This window comes from Rhipicephalus microplus, chromosome 5 (genome assembly GCF_043290135.1).
Source record: "Rhipicephalus microplus isolate Deutch F79 chromosome 5, USDA_Rmic, whole genome shotgun sequence".
NCBI lineage: Eukaryota > Metazoa > Arthropoda > Arachnida > Ixodida > Ixodidae > Rhipicephalus > Rhipicephalus microplus.
In genome coordinates, this window is record NC_134704.1 from 16,826,143 (window position 1) to 16,843,479 (window position 17,337).

At 46.2% G+C, this 17,337-nt stretch overlaps 1 protein-coding gene and 1 non-coding gene across 2 annotated transcripts in view; one reads left to right on the forward strand and one right to left on the reverse strand.

The window, feature by feature from the left end:
- Positions 1-8,466: 8,466 nt before the first annotated feature.
- Positions 8,467-17,337, forward strand: part of LOC119173993 (uncharacterized) — a 180,079-nt gene continuing 171,208 nt past the window's right edge. Inside the window, exons 1-3 of the mRNA XM_075894920.1 lie at positions 8,467-8,642; positions 15,894-16,079; positions 16,464-16,970. Of these exons, the coding sequence (XP_075751035.1) occupies positions 8,482-8,642; positions 15,894-16,079; positions 16,464-16,970 (854 nt within the window). The 5' untranslated portion in view covers positions 8,467-8,481. The remainder of the gene's footprint in view (positions 8,643-15,893; positions 16,080-16,463; positions 16,971-17,337) is intronic.
- LOC119170715 (uncharacterized) lies at positions 12,938-13,921 on the reverse strand. The gene is made up of 2 exons (XR_012895293.1): positions 13,782-13,921; positions 12,938-13,014 (listed from the first exon to the last, which is right to left on the reverse strand). It is a non-coding gene; the product is annotated as an uncharacterized LOC119170715 (transcript).

The following is a 17,337-nucleotide window of genomic DNA, read 5'->3' on the forward strand; positions in this document are numbered from 1 at the left end:
ACGTGACTGTTTCTTTCTTCACTTGCTACGGGGCACATAACTTTGTTGGCGTGCACGCATTCTCATTCTAAGAGACAGGGCATGCAAACACGTACACAGGAAACAAGTCAAGGTACCAAAAACACCCACCATCAACTGAAGAAGCTCATATTGGACGAATACGTTGGAATCCCAAAAACTTATCAACGCATGCAAAGAGCGAGTAAGATGTCAATTAAATTGCATAAAGAGGAAATGAAATGCCTTATCAGCTGTCTTTCCGGCAGACCCAATGGGTGCTGTATTGATTGGTTGGCCTCATACCTAGGCATTCACCGAATATTTTTAAATGGGAACCAGCTCGTTGACTCACTTGTGTAATCCGCCGTAGGAAAGTGCGTCCGTACGAATGCACCATGACGTGTTCCCCTCGCTACATGTGTTAGAGCGGTGCCAAGTAGGTCACGCCGCAGATGTGCATTGAAGTCACGCACCTCTCGCATGCTTCCCTCACAAGAGCACGCTGACGTCTCTCTCTCCCTCGCCCGCAGCACACTCGTTGCCACGCCATCAGCTGGCGGCTCCTCCGCCGGCTCGCAACACACTTCTCCCTCACTTCACCCTTTCTACCGCCCGCAACCCTCGACCGCACATCAAGTGCAAGCACTAGGGAGTTTTAGAACAGCGCACCGTGATTCCTTGCGGTGTGGTCGCTGTTACTGCGCATGCGTCGTAACGCGAGTCGGCGTTCGCGTTCGCGGACCACACGCGAAAAAAACTGAATTGCGTGCGGTAAAGGCGGCCCGCATGTGGCCCTCAAGCGCTGGTTTCGAGGCTACGGGTGGTGATGGCGGCCCACAGAACACCTACTGCCAGTGACAGGGGTAGAGTATACTAGAAGTGTTCTAGTACACTGTACACCCTTCTAGTACACTGCAACAGGGGCGGCCCGCATGTGGCCTGCAAGCACTGGTTTCGAGGCTACGGTGTCGCTGCGATCGTGCGTTGCGGATCGCAGCAGGGCAAACGCTATTCTAAATCTCATATGTCGCGCGCTACGCCCGCAAAGCCCGCAGCGCTTGCAAACGGTATTCTAAAACTCCCTACTATTTCGGCTCGTTTATCTGCGATGAAGCATAAACTAAACCCAAATCGCCTCCCGTGTTTTTGCGTTTCAAACAAACTTTTACTCGAGTAAACGCTACCGAGTTTCTCTTCAAACCATTCTTCCAGCACCCGCGTCAACGCCCCTTTCAACCGGGTCAACGCGGTGCACACTGCTGCTGCTTCGCATCCCATCAGGGTTCCCTTCCGGGAGGTGGTCCAAAATTTTTTTGCCTTTTTTTTCACTACTGTGCGCCTCTTCAGTTGTTAGTCGGCGTTTCTGGTGTCTCGATTTCTTTCTTGCGTCCGTGTTTTCCCTCCCTGTCCTTTAGAATGAATACTCACCGACTAGCTTAACTTTTTATATTCTAGTAATATTTGTTTCGCTTTCGACTTGACTACTCTTTAGTGCCGAAAGAGTAGTCAGGGCTACAGGTCACACCTGTAGCCTCAAAAAAGGCAGACGCAGGGGCTCAGTTACAATGACGCATTGGTAAGGTGTCGTGAGTCCTTACACATCCACGTACATGTACATTGAAACACCCACCTGTATGCAGATGTATGCGCATAATTTGCCGTGGTCGCATCGTTTCGCAATGCACACTAGGACGAAAACTTCTGTTCATAACGCGGAACCTTCCTATCACCTCCATTCTTGATACTCTGCCCTTCCATGGGCATGGTAATTTTTGGTGCTCACATATTGGCCACGTGCGTTCCCTTTGGTCGCCAGCATTGTAGGTGCTGAAAACAAGTTGCAGCTTCAATAAAGAAATATTCAGTAGTGCTCGCGAGTTGCGCTACTTTGCAATCACGCGCGCCTCTGTTTCTGGTTACTCCACGCTCCACGAAGTATCTGTTTTTTATTTGTTTTTTTACAATAGCTGATAAGGCATGCTTGCATACCCACCTTTTCGTTAAACTCTGCATCCGACCAGCATAAGAGCGTTATGGTCCACAATCTTTCTTTCTCTCTTTTTCTCTTTTTAAGTCAGCTTCAGCAAGTTTTGTTTACACGAAGGCTTACGCGAAGAATAGTTACAGAACTTATGGATACAAACGTGACACTAATTTTTTTTATAAAGACCAGTACGTGCTATTTCTCCAAATAACCACGGGATGTCGCAATGAATTTGGTATCTAAATATAATGTTGGCTCTGATACTCGTGATTGAGACAATATTACACCAATATCACCCTAATAAACACGATAGAAAGAAAAGTTTCAGTGGTATCTATAGGCCTAAACGGTCCCCTTTCAATATGCGAGTACTGTATTCTGATAATATCACTAATATATATGTCTTCATTCATTCAAACAAGGTTCAGCATGGCCCTACATTGTTTTAAGCATGACTAGGCGTCATTTTGTGCGACATTGCAATCATTTGTGACTCGAAGACCTTGCCAAGTCTACAAATTTGGCACGGTTTCCATTAGCCATCACCAGTTAGAGCAGCATGTGCAAGCACATTACGCAAGCCAAACGCCCACACGAGTAATAAGCCGACGACTCACTCGTACCCAGTTCCTGCCCAAGGCGTCCGTCTTCTGTGGCACACGTTCCGAATATATTTATAGGAACGATGTACTTACGCGTAGCTGAGATAATTAGCTAGAAACTGTGACGGCCACTAATGAATGTGGGCACTCAGGAAAACTCTCAATAATGTCTAGTCAGTAATCAAACCAGGCGATCCGGTTGACAATGGACGCGCCTCTGCGCACATGCCAAGCACAAATAATAACAAAGCATATCCAACACCTCTAAATTCGACGAGTGCAGCATATGTACGAGCGGATAAAATTACGTGTGGCTGGCGAGCATAAAGAAAGTTTAGAGGACGCTCGAGCTTCTCCTTCAATAGTAAAACGCGACAGCGCAATCGGGTCCCATGTGTACCGCATTCTCAGTCGGTAGCCTGCCTTAATTTCTCGTGCATCGCCTTCAATCATGCCGCAAGAAAAAGAACGCCTGTGCACGTAATATTGACCGTTTCAAACGATCCTATAATGCCTACTGCAAGTGCACCCACAACGACATTTTTTTTGTTCTTTGCGAATCAGTGAAGGGCTCACCACGCATCATTAAGGACACGCAAGCCTGCGCAGCCGCTCGCTTTGTTAAGGGTTTTGGAGCTGATGACAATTAAATATGACTCAGTGCTTTGTGAGGTGGGCTTTTAAAACACTTATTCATGGTGCAAATTACATGTCTTAACATGTTTTGCTATTCCACGCTCCCGCCATGCAATATTGCATGCATTAGTGAGACTCCCCCCAACACATTCATAAAGTGCGTTTTTTTTTTGTTTTTTCCAAGCAGTTTAAAGCCGCCCCGCCGCGGTGGTCTAGTGGCTCAGGTACTCGGCTACTGACCCGCAGGTCGCGGGTTCGAATCCCACCTGCGGTGGCTGCATTTCCGGTGGAGGCGGAAATGTTGTAAGCCCGTGTGTTCAGATTTGGGTGCACGTTAAAGAACCCCAGGTGGTCGAAATTTCCGGAACCCTCCACTATGGCGTCCCTCATAATCATATGGTGGTTTTGGGACGTTAAACCCCTCATATCAATCAATCAATCAATCAATCAATCAAAGCAGTTTAAAGGAGTTGTTGGGCTTTGTGGTAGAACATCTGCTTGGCACGCAGACACCCTGGGTCTGATTTTCTCTAAAATGAAGATTTTATTTAGCATTGTTCTCAATTTTAGTTCATGGACAACGCTGTGACTTCTCGCCCACAACTAATAATGTCGACACCAATGTCAACAGAGAAATTTCGAGAAACAAATTTTAACGCTGCAACGTTAATAAGCGATACACTACTGAAACAGATATGTTAAAAACGATAAAAAGTAAGAATAGACAGAAATAATGTCATTATTTATGTCTTTTTTGTTTATTTTCGTTTATAATCATGCGCCACGTATTCCTGGTAAAGAAAACCACCGTGCTATATTTAACTGTAAGGAATCAGAAAATGTGGCCAATTCAGATGCCGAACAAAACAAGTACAGCAGCTACACGAAGGAAGTTTATTAACTGGGCTCCGACTTTTTTCACGCAAATGAAGCTCATTAAAAACAGAACCACCTGAAATTGAAAAAGGGGCGCTACCATGTACAGCAAGACCATTCAGTGGAATGCACTGTATTTTGGGTAATAAGTTCCATCTAACGACTTCAAGCCTCTAAAAAGAAATACAATCCTCGTTTTACTTAAGGCGCACGCCCCGAGTGATTTGCACATTTCCACGGTTCAATAAACAGCAATGAGGTAACCCGCCGTTGTACTGACTTCCAATGAACTTAGCCATCCGAAACACAATGGCAAATGTTCAAAAAGAAGTTTTGTTTGCAGGACACAGCAAAAGTTAAAAGTAGCAACATTTTTTGTTTGCGTTTTGGCAAGAAATTTTTAAATAAAAGAAATTTTAACATGTCACAATTCACTAATTATCTTAGTTGAATGAACACAATTTTGTGTATTGCTCTTTAAACTATTTCGTGTATGTCGATGTGTGTCGCGAAGTATGATGATAATCTAATGTGAGTTCCTCGTACGCATTAGTATTGGGATATTCGGTATATGCCTAGTTGTGAAGCGAGCAGCCAACATTTTTTGTTTTGTTTTTTCTTGAACTGCCACATTCCTTTGTAGATATTTTTTCATGTATCGGCAGGTTTATAAAAATGTCATTTGTTACAAGCTTTACATCTTCGTGTCAAATGAAAGGTACTGCTTCGTTTATTTTGGTGATGCCACATTCTGCGTTCATGCATTTATGTTGGCCGAGTATAATCAATAGGTTTCTATTAGAAGTCTGGTTCTTGCGTTTAGAGCCGCAATTACTTTTGGGGGACGGTACCAACATTCTCGGGAAAATAGGATTGGGAAGCTCCTCAAAGGCCAGGCTAAAACCTATTTATTATATATATAAAAGACACGTGCACCAACTCATTTTTGCAGAGGGTAGTATTTCTCATTTTTCTTACGATTGTAAATTGTTTCCTGTACATAGCTAAGGGTAACCAACTCACTTTTACAAAGAATGAACAACTTCTCTCTAACAATGTGTACACCTGTTTGTTTTTTTCCATTGGGTAGGTCAAATCTGCAGTACTTAAAGCCTTCTTCACAGAGTGACCACTTTACTATAGATAACTTTAAGGAACATAATAGACATTCATTAAGGCCTACCTGCGCAGCAATGCAAGTCCTTCGCTATTTAAAAAAACAAACGATAGTTATAGCATGAGAACATAACGACGACAAAGAGGCAAGAAGAACACGAAGGACACGAGCACTCGTGTCCTTCATGTCCTTCTTGTCTCTTTGTCGTCGTTCTGTTCTCGCGCTATAACTATCGTAATGTCATACCAACTATCCCAAGCTGCCACACATAAAAAAACAATTTTTTTGTAAAGCTGGCTTCACCAATATAAGAGTATTTGTGCGGCAAAGCACACGTTTTCTATTAGCTTCAACTTTTTGGCACATTTGCTTCTAGCTTCAATTGCAGCGCGTGTTTCCGCGGAATTTTAACCCACTATTAAGATAGAACCGTAACCATGGTCATTATTTCAAGCATATCAAGGGTGCTCCCTTCACACGTAAGCCCTGTTTATAATAATTCTCAGCATACCTCTAAGTCGTTACCTGCATCATAATAATAATATACAATGCACTAAATGTAACCAACTAGAAAGTTTTAACATTATACAATTAACAGCTAATAAATAAAGAAACTTCGAAATAAGCATGACGCAAGAGCACTGGCCCCAACGCTTCGACAGCATCTGTTCATCGAAAACAATTCGTATTTGTTTATGAGTCAGCAACTATATTGAGTGCACATAAGTGTTGACATGAGAAATAATGTCAATCCTAGTGCGGGTGCATTTCTTAGAAAATCATGTTGCCTTCCGATGCAATCGTTTAGTGTATTCATGTCATTTATGAACATAAAACATTTGCATGAGAACTTAATAACTTCTGTATTAGGCGTGTGTTTAAAAAAATTGACAGCGATTAGAATACTTTTTGCAAAACTTAATTCACTAAAAAATTTTAGTACGCCCTTCGGAAACTTTCATGTGACCTGTGAAACCGTTAGGCAACTCCTCACTCGATACATTGTCACCGTGTTTCTCAGCTTAAAGGGGGGAGGGGGGGGAGGACGGTTACTGTCTCTTTTAATATCGCCCCAGTGACTCAGCAGCATTCATTAAAAGAACTAAAATGAACGATGAAATAAGAACACGTGCGCCCAAGTCTGCTCGCGTGCATAAATTCTTTTGTTTATTTTCTTCGCAAATTGTCTACTTTAGTCTCCATAATTACCTCAAAAGCTCGAAGCAATGAGAATGACCAACTTTTTCTACAACGGAATGTATAAGCGCTCGTACGAGTGCCTAAAAATATTATGTTCGGAGCAGTGCGATCAGCAGTGCTAGAAGCGCGGGAACACGGCGCCTCCTCGCGACGTTGTAGAAAAAATTAAGTCATCGCGCTTTTTGTTGCGGTCCATAGGTGGTGCCACTATGCTCGTAGAGGCGTGGTTCTGGAGTGGAGTTTCGCCTTGATGGGCATGGTGGCATCATCTCGCTAACAGAGTGGGCAGCCTTAACGACAAAGTTTCTTCCTCCGGCTCCTCGAAAGCGTCGAATAGCGCACTCCTTAAAAAACGTTTTTGCTACCAATGATCGAAAACTAAACCTTCATCATTCGCAAAATTTTTAAGGCGAGAATATCGGTCTATATATCGTGCAAAATTTCATGTATGGTTTCAAGTTGCCCATCTTTGTTGCTACTGTTGTTGTTAAAAAAGTGATATTGGCAGCGTCCGCGCGAATCGTTGCTGGTTGGTATTGTGGAATTGCTCCTATACGTAGTATAAAAAACCTGTTTCCATATTTCTAAAGGCAGAACACACAAATATTTACTTTATACTTTTTTAACTAATTTGCATGGCCTATAATTTCTTCTATTGTTCAAGGTACTCTTGCTTTTTAACTTTCTTATGTTCGAAAATAATGTTAGCTAAGTTGTTGGGATTTATAAAATGTAACTCTGGCCTAAATGTAATGCGAGACAAACCAAAATAACAAGCATAATAAATTTGCATCTTGTCACCAGCAGTAACATTTCTGCCTAAAAGTTGCTTTCCTAATCTTAGAATTTGCTCGAAAGTAGAGTTAATAATTGATACTATTTGCCACCAAAATTCTCTACTTGATTTTCTGATAACCTTACCCTTATATGTCTTGCTTTATATGCTACCTCCAGTTCTCGTCTTCAACGAAAGGGTGCACCAACTGCAAATAATACAATGCAGACAAAGTTCAGGCAATAGAAATGAAGAAAATATCAAGGTAGATCATAAATGCAATGAAACTAATCGTATAATTGTCCGATTCGCCACACTATTTTAAGCAATCGCATTTTTACTCAAAGGCGTTCGAACAAGCACTTAGTAATAAAAAAAAAACGCCATAATTCAACTGAAAAGCTACTTGCCTGCACTGCAACAACCTCAAAGGAGATGCATCCTTTACAGGTAAAATGGTTTATTGGTTGAAAGCAGCACCGTGTTAAAAGTCACGTAGACAATCCTGCTTGACAACTGCTAGTACTTCGGCTCTTCAACATAATGTTTTATGATACTTTCATCACTTACAAAGAATATTGCTTCAATCAATCTACAGTGCACACAGAGCTACAGGAGCTATAGAAGAAACAACAAATTCACTGTTAGTCAACGGGGTCGCTGTCGTGGTTATTCAATTCGCACAGCTGAGTACGTAAGAAGCGTCGTTTTCCTTCAACATTAACTCGCGTCAAAAACTTTCAATCGAAATATGTAACACTCTAACAGGATATGTGCGTTTTTCTATAGACATCGTGAAAGGAGAGTGTGTGATCTTATTCTCGTTGTTGTTGTATGTCCGGATTTGTGAGTTTATTTTTGGTTCGTTGGTCGGTCGGTCGGTCGGTCGGTCGGTCGGTCGGTCGGTCGGTCGGTCGGCCAGTCGGCCGGTCGGTCGGTCGGTCGGTCGGTCGGTCGGTCGGTCGGTCGGTCGGTCGGTCGGTCGGTCGGTCGGTCGGTCGGTCGGTCGGTCGGTCGGTCGGTCGGTCGGTCGGTTGGTTGGTTGATTGGTTGGTTGATCAAAGTCGTCACTATTATTTTTATGGGGTACTTTCATCGGAATGGAGTGGAATGCGGGGTTTAGCAAGTCGTGTCATGTGCAGTGATTCACCGGGCTTGTGACACACGAGTGTTTGCTTCCCTCTCAAACTGTGAAGGGGGCCCCTGAAAGGGACGGTCAAGGAGCGGACGCAGCCGCAGCAGCAGAGAAGCGTCGCCGTGGCGCGTGCTCGGCGACAGCAGCGTCGGCGCCATGAGCAGCCTCTGCCGCTCCTCGCCGTTCTCGTCGCGCACCAAGAGCCTGCGCGAGAAGTTCGCCTCCAAGCGCAGTTACTCCGAGTCTTTCAAGGACCCCCCGCCGGCTGCGGTCACGTGCGCGGCCGGCTCGGCTCCACAGGATGCCTCCTCAGCCAGGTGGGTGCATCATTTGACAACTATCACTCTCGCTTCAGTTTGTCAGACATGTCTGTCACCGCCATTGCCCGAAATCAGGGCACAAAATGTGGAACACGATAAAGGCTCCTACCTCTATTTACCAACTGAACAAAAACCTACCAGACAGAAATTACAAAACAAATTCCAAGCCTGGCTCTCATACTTGCATGCTTCTCTACAAAATTTTCTATAGATAATAGCGATGCGCTACTTATTTAATTGAAGAAATAATATGCCCCCGGTCCTACCACACTTCACCTGTGCGCACGCTTATCAGTGACGCTGAAATTTCGTTTAACGAAGGGATCGGTGCAATCAAATTATTTCGTGAAAACACCAGACTGCAAGACCACCGCTATGCATGCGGACAAATCAGCGAGCCGGAGAACTTCGCCCCGCACTGCAATGTGGATTCGGGGTCTTGTTCTATCAGACCAAGGAATTGTTTCGCACGAAAAAGTAGCAGTAGAGGGAAATAATTGAGACTTACAAAACGGCGTCTGCCGAATTCGGCACTCTAACGTAGTCGCTAAGCTAAGGAGCAGTTGCATTTGTCATAGACACGTTCCAGCCCTTGCAAAGACGCGAAACTGAGGAGCGCAGCGCTTCATTTACGCACGCACCATATTTAATTGCAGTTTATCTTTTCTTATCTCGTTTTTACGTGATAAGAATGGCTTCCTCCTTAATTAGTTTTCCTTCTTAATTGGTTCTCTTTCCTTCTTTCTTGGGGATAACCCAAGAGGTTCCTCAAGAAAGATTTCCAGTTGCTAGTTTGCGCCCACCTGTTCTTCCTCTCCCTGTTTCTCTTTCTCTCTCTCTCTATGTGTGTTTGTGTGTGCGTGTGCGGGTGCGGGCAACACCACCTAGAAAACTCAAGGCCCCCACACGGCGCCGTGACGTCACGCAAGTAGGATCGTTCTGGAAGTTGGCTTCACCTCACCCGTTCGCTCCGCAAAGCGGCAGGTTGCGACAAAAGTAAAATTCGCTCGCGTTACGCACAGAAGCTAACTAGAATGCCGCGTCCACAATTACGCACGCAGCTTGAGCGGGAAAAATCGCTACAGATGGTAGCCTCGCTTCTTAAGGAGGCATTCTGCTAATTTGATTATACATGAGTTTTCTAAATGATTGGAAGAGACTTACCTAAATTTCAATCGTCAATGCAGATATCAGGTAATAACTTTCAACCCTGCTGTGGTTCCAATAATACATTTAATACATCCGGATGTTACTTCCTAGAGTTTCAAAAGCTCTAACAGGTATGCTGGAAAAATGGCAAAATTTGACGTTACATGAAAACAAAGTGTCAGCAGCTGAAAGTGGAAGAAACATGTTCGTGTTCAAAGAGAAAATGACTCATTTCTGCTCAGTAGTAATATTTGTTTATTATATGCAGCATAACAGTCAGCATAAAAGTGCATGTGTGGCTCAGCGTCTGGAAGTTGCTGTAGTAACTTTTCTGGAAATGCACTTTATGCTTTGGCACGAATTGCTGCTTCAAGCATGCGGAACACATATGTGCACAATTTCCGTACAGAACAGAAAGAACAAGATTGACAAGATTGGCAGCCTTCTCACAAATGGTAGGATGCAGATCATTTCACTTGACAACGATAAATAAAAAAGCAGTTCATTTACAAAGAATACTGTTGAAACAAAAGTGCATAAGGACACTTCAATTTTTAACAGTTTCAAGTTTTCGCTTTGCCTTTGTTGCAGGCAACTTGTCATTTGATGTTTTTGCCTTTGTGGCAGACATCTTGTCGTTAGCCGTTTTGCACAAGTTGTTTAGGAGGGTGTTTGCTGCTGCACTTAAAATGTAATGCATGACCTGTTGAGGAGCATGCCCATCAACACAAACATCCAGGTCATCATTATCACTGAGGATGTCATACACAAGGGCCACTAACACTTCTTTCTGTTTAGGAAGAGCAAAGAACTGAGTTGCAAAGCGTGGACTCCTAAGCTTATCGAGCACTATTTCCATGGTAAGCACAGCATTTATAACAAGTTCACGTGGGAACTTCAGCCCACCCCTTGTCATGCTCATAATGAGGACATTTTTAGCAGTGTCTATCTCTGCAACATCCATTACTAGGTTTTCTTTGCATGATTGGCACAACAGTTTCTTTAGAGCTGCGTGAGCACAGTAACCTGCAACATATGTCACAGCGGGCAGCCTTGTCACTTTGTTCTCAATATCACTGTCATTAACTGTGATGTCAAACTGGCTTAGCAGTGAGCTGGCACTAATGACAGGAATATCGCACACCATGTCAACGTCTGGCAGCTCGAGCACTTTCTGTAACCGCAGCTTTGTCTCAGACTCATATATCTGTCTAATTGACACATGATAGTTGGCCCCAGACAACTGACGGTAACGACCAAAGCGATCCTCGAGACAATCTGTTTGAAACTTGCCTAGCAAAACATATTGCATACCAAGCTCTTTGAGGCAGTAAATAGTAATCTCGTGGAGCGCGTGAGTTGTATGACAGAAAGCTGAGTGCGTTTCCCTCGTCAAATGTCCTGCATCGTGCTTCAAACTTTCCCAGTAGTCTAGCCACTGCATTGTTTTCTCCAAATGCTGTAACTGGAGGCAAGATGTTGAGGTTATAGGCTTTTGCAGGTCATCTGAAAGCCTCTGGCCCTTTCGTGGTGTCTTTACATTAACAATATTCCACCATGTTAGCAGCGTGTTTATGTACAAAGCTGTACTGTCAGCGTGCTGAAGGTTGCTATTGTGAAGTGCTGCCACAGTTGATGAATTAAAGATTCTCAATGCCAACTTTACATCTTGTCTCTCCATGTTAGAAGGATTTAATGCCTTTAATGACAATGTCGGAGCCATCTTCAAGAGCTCACTTTGTTCAGACTCATGCAGCTCACATAAAGTCTTGAACGATGCGGTTAAAATCTTGGGTTTGGCTTCTGTACTCTTTGGATCTGGGAAATACATGCACCTTCCTGCATTGCGCTGATTTAACCAGTTATTTCTGATACATTTCAATAAGTGGACAGGGTCCACGACAAAAAACAAAGGTCGCGATTGGTCAGCTGGATGTTTATAAACTATCTGTAGTCTTGGAGGGCTTGAAAACAACGACATTGTTTTCCTGTTGATAGAATTGTTGTCAGAGATGATAGCAATCACTTTAAACCCATTATGCTCGAGCTTTAAAACTAGCATTCGCAAAAAATCATGCAAGCATTTTGCATCAATTGTAGCGACTGGCAAAATATGCACAACATCTTTGTGATTAGAAAGCAGACTCTGGGTCATAAAGACATATGCTGTTTTAGCCGGGCTTGCAGTGTTGGCTGCTGCACCTGTTATTGACCCAGCTTTGAAATCAAAGTATGACTGAATGTGAATTTCATCCATCATTAAAGTTACTATCTTTTCATGTTCTTTCATTGTAGTAGCAACCTTTTTAGCATATGACAAAAAATAAGAGTCTTGCTGCTCCATGGCTGGGCTTATTTGTTGAGTGGTGCAGAGACGTCTTATTGTTTCAGGATGAGGCAACTTTACCTTCAGTGAACCTATAAGGAATCTGTATGCATGCGGCGAAATGGTGTAGAGGAGACTTGCAAATACTAACAGGTCTGGCGGGTAGCGCGCTGCATTATTAAGGATGAGCTGCACTTGGGATTTTATAAACTTCACAATTTCCAGGGGCCATCCATGAAGCTTATGTTGCTGATCATTGCATATGAGCTCCTCCAACAGTGCCATCACAGTCGCAAGTAGTTGACGAGCCCACTGAAAATTGTTGGAAGAATGAGGAGTGCGCAGACACTCAACATGATGAAGGATGTCACTTAGTTGCCGCAAGTCCTGTAACTGAGCAGGCACACTTACACCATCAAGCACCACTACGCGCGTTTCACCAAAGTACACTTCCACACACATGCTGTCTTGAACTATCACCGATGAACGCACAGAGGCACCCCGATCAACAGTCAAATCCAGGAATAGAACCTTTGAGTCCATGCTGACCACAGACCAAAACGGTGAGGTGTTAAAGCTTGGCAGAGCACGAAGAAATTCTGAAAAGCTTGTAACTTTGTTCTGCTTGTCTTGTTGTTGCTTTTCTTCCAGAGATTTTTCAATGGCAATGCGGAGTGAGTCGTCCTCAAAACGTTTTCGTTTCTCCTCTGGTGCCTCCCGAGTACACGCATTTTGACGAGAGAGGTATTGAGGACAATTCGGGAACACACTTGGTACCGCATCAGGCTTCAGCCGGAAGACTTTCAGTGGCACTTCAATAGTCTTCCCCGTCTTCACATCAGTGTACTTTGACGTTTTCACGTAGTCGCTGGACACGAAATGCTTCTCGCAGAGCTGAAAAGACAAAAAAAAAAAAAGGATTATGTGGGACCACGTTTTATACACTGTCGAAAGCGAGACGGTTCTTTTCGACTTTTGATGAAACCAAAATATGAGCACGTTTCAGGCTCCGACCATTCAGCCAGGCCGATTAGGCTGGTGATCGATACGCTCAGCCGCTAAAACGCGCATTGCGTAAAAGTTTTTTTAGCTTCTCCATGGTGGATGGATGCTATGAGCGTCCCCTGTGTAACGGGGCGGTGACATGTGCGCCACCAGGCTCATAAAAAAAATTAAGAACTTTTCATTTTTTTCCCTCTCTTTAAGTTGTCCTCATGCCTTTTAAATCTACTTCAATTAAATCGATTATGGCAGAAACGTAAATTCACAGCCCAGTCTGCCCCTTATGGGAGAAAGTCGTTATTTTTCCCTATAATTATTATTACGGTATACCTTGGACATCTTGCGACGCTTCGTGCAACCACAATTATAGACACGTTTGTTTGTTTTCGCGTGGTTTCCTTCAGGAAAAAGATATAAAGGTCAGCTCAATCGATAATAGGCGGCCGCCGCGAATTTACCCGTTAGGGAAATGGAATGCAGTAGATTGCTGCAAAAACAATGCTAAGCTTGCCTGGTTCATCTTGACCCCGCTAGATGACCACACATATTTAACATTCCACGTTTAGGGCCATGGTACCCGGTATAACGCTAATGCAAAGCAGTTTGCGGAGACACTCTCTAATGACAAGCACTGTATCGAATTATAAGCCGTATCTTACCACTGTGTTCTTTGTAGGCGCAAAATCCTTTCGGGGAACCGCTCTTGTCCATGCCGCCCGCCGCACCGGGTCGTTTGGAAACACGTGCACGCGCACGTTTGGCTGTCCTGCGTAGTTCGACCTGCAGTTCGGAGCGCTACAGCAGCCGGGCATTTCTGCACTTCGTTCACACGCACAACCACAGCGAGGAATCGGAAATATACATCTTGCAGGAGTAAACAAAGCACATGCACGCGCGCAAGCCAACCAACGACATCCGAATGCAAGCGAGAGGACGACCCCAACTGCTCCAACGAGCAACTTGGATCATTGTGGTCAGCATAGGTGAAACGAAATTCGACGGAGACGCATGGTAATGCGGCTGCTTAATAATGTTTTACCAATTCGGCGTGCCATTTTTTCAGAATACAGTTGGCTAATTGAAACAGAGTAGTTAAATTCTGCAACTTTTGGCAATGTTTGAGCCCGAATCACTGCAAAAACTAAAAAAAGAATGAGTTATTTTGGTTCTAGTCAGTCACTGCGGATGTCACTACGAGCCATCTGTAGCTGTTCTTGTCCGGACTTGTCAGCCTGCTTGTTCACGTGACGCAGACGTTGGCGAGGCTGACCACTAGGTGGTGTTGGGCTGACTGGGCTGTCGCGCCGTCGGTCCCAGCCAACAGGTGGCGTTGCCCCAGCCATCCGAGCGATGATCTGAGCTTGGTGACGTAGGCGCTTGGGCGAGGAGGCGGCGAGGGGGCCTTAAGTCTTCTAGGTGGTGTTGGTGCGGGTGCCTGTGCGTGTGCGTGCGTGTGTGCGCGTGCGTGTGTGCGTCCGTGCGTGTGTGCGCGCGTGTGTGCGCGTGCGTGTGTGCGTGTGTGCGCGCGTGCGCGCCTTCGTGCGCGCCTTCGTGCGTGTGTGCGTGCGTGTGTGTGTGCGTGTGTGTGTGCATGTGTGTGTGCGTTTGTGCGTGTGTGTGTGCGTGTGCGTGCGTGTGCGTGTGCGCGCGCGTGGGCGCCTTCGTGCGTGTGTGTGCCTGCGCGTGTGCGTGTGCGTGCGTGTGTGCGTGTGTGCGTCCATGCGTGTGTGCGCGCGTGCGCGCCTTCGTGCGTGCGTGTGTGTGTGTGTGTGCGCGTGTGTGTGCGCGTTTGTGCGTGTGTGTGTGCGTGTGCGTGCGTGTGCGTGTTCGCGCGCGTGGGTGCCTTCGTGCGTGTGTGTGCGTGTGCGTGCGTGTGCGTGTGTGTGCGTGCGTGCGTGTGTGCGTCCGTGCGTGTGTGCGCGCGTGCGCGCCTTCGTGCGTGTGTGTGCGTGCGTGTGCGTGTGCCTGCGCGTGTGCGTGCGTGTGTGTGCGTGTGTGTGCGTGTGTGTGCGTGTCTGTGCGTGTTTGTGTGTGTGTGTGTGTGTGTGTGTGTGTGTGTGTGTGTGTGTGTGTGTGTGTGTGTGTGTGTGTGTGTGTGTGTGTGTGTGTGTGTGTGTGTGTGTGTTTGTGTGTGTGTGTGTGTCCTCCCTGATATTTCCTCTTCCATCCTGACTTTCTCGACTTGAGACAGCACTGCTCTGCTGACTGTGGCTTGGTGTCCTTTCACCAAATCTTTTGCCTTCTGCATAGGCATTGGAAACATTACTGCTTGTGATCATTGCGGCAGCGATGAAGCGATACAGAACACAGAGACAGTCTGTCGCTAGCTGCTGCATTATCCCGCCTTGACGACAGACCCTTGTCAGAAAATACACGATTTGTCCCTGCTCAAAAAAAAACAGTCAAGGCCTTATTGAACTTTTTGCGTTGTAGTGGCCTACTGAAATGGTTATGGTACCCGCGATTTTTTTTTCGCAGGTCCACTTTTCTCTTCGCCTCTTTTTCACATCTTTTTTTACAATTCCTTCTCTCCTCTGGGTAAAATTCACACAAATTCACCGCATATTTGTTCCTTCATTGCTGAAGAAATTTGTGAAAACAAATTTTGCTAATTTGAGCTGGTGACAACATTGAACCCTATGTGTACCTGGCGGAAGATGTGAATTTCTTCGTTGCATAGTAAAATCTGTAAAATCGGGTTTAAGTTTTAACTGTTGTTAAAGATGGAATGGACGAGTTGTACGCTTTTGTTTTTTTTTTTTGACACACAGTTCCCGGTCCCCGCCACGACCAGAGTCCGGGCCGGGCTACCTGAGTCACTCAAGCGGCAGTGCGGACGCTGCCAGCGGACTCGTGATGCCACCCTCGCTTCCCGGATTCATTCCTTCCTACACGGCCATGCCCGAAGACGCCTACTGCAGCGCGCTCGACATCAACTGCCAACAGGGAGACCCGAGGTACGCCTCCCGATCGTGACAATGCTCTCAGTACGTGACGTTAACGAAGGCAGACATTGCTTATGTTGGAACCGATGTTTGTTGAATGTAATGTACGTATCCGCTATAAAAAGTTGGGTGAACGGGTTTTGATTCACCGTGTGTAAAGGCGCGACTAAAACAGCACGCAGAGCACAAGGACTCCACGTCTTTCTATTCCGAGCGTATCATCTTGCGTCCTTATATTTTCAGTGTCGTTTTAGTAGCGCCTTTTCACATCAGCTCGTCGTGCATTGTGCTGCACCGTGCTTCCTCGCGCTATCTTGCAAACAGTGCCCTATGCGCAGCGTACAACGCAACAACGGCTGCGACGTGCTCTGCCGCATGTCACTGGTCACATCGCAGGTTTCCGTGGCAGCGTGACGCGGCAGTGCAGTGCGACATCCGGGGCACCTCGCTGGTAAACTCTCGCTCCTCGACGCACATCGATGGCGGCCGATGCTCCCCGGGCCTGTCCTCGCTCCTGAGGCCGTCGTCGCCAGCCGCAGCGACCAGGGCCGGCAGCAGCGTCGGCGACATCTTCAGCACCAGTGCGGCCGGCTCGCCTCCCGCGCCGCCGCCGCGTCGTTCGACGCCGGCGCTGCAGCGCGCCCTGTCGCTGGAGCGGAGCGCGGCGCGAAAGAAGGCCGCCTCGTCCCTGCTGCCCGGACACGCCAGCGCCTCGGCCTCGTCCGGCTCCCAGCTGCCACCGGCGCTCGAGGAAGGCGGCACCGCCAGCGGCAGCGCTTCCGCCGGCAATGCTGCCTCCGCGATCCGCGCGGCCTCGTGCAGTCCGCAGCGGGCGCAGCAGCCGGTCAGCCCGGAGCCGAGCTCATCTCCCAAGTCGGGTCAGGCGTCGCCCGCTGTCACGAGGTGCGTATACACCGAGTTCATCTTGAAGCGTAAGGCGCGACGAGGACAACGCACCGAGGAATATACGCACATTTATCACTATTTGTAGTAGTAGTAGTAGTAGTAGTAGTAGTAGTAGTAGTAGTAGTAGTAGTAGTAGTAGTACACAAGGAAAAACGTAGAAAAGGGAGGCGAGCAGCATACAAATGCCACCTCGGGGACCACAACGCCTGCATAGTCTCTAGAGAGGAAGTACTTATACAGAAAAGGAAGTTACGAGGAGAGGGAGAGAGAGGGAAGAAGATGTAAAGCAAAAAAATGAGGGGTATTCAGATACATACTCATACATATACAAGTCTGCGGGGAAAGCATGGCCGCAGCAAGCGTG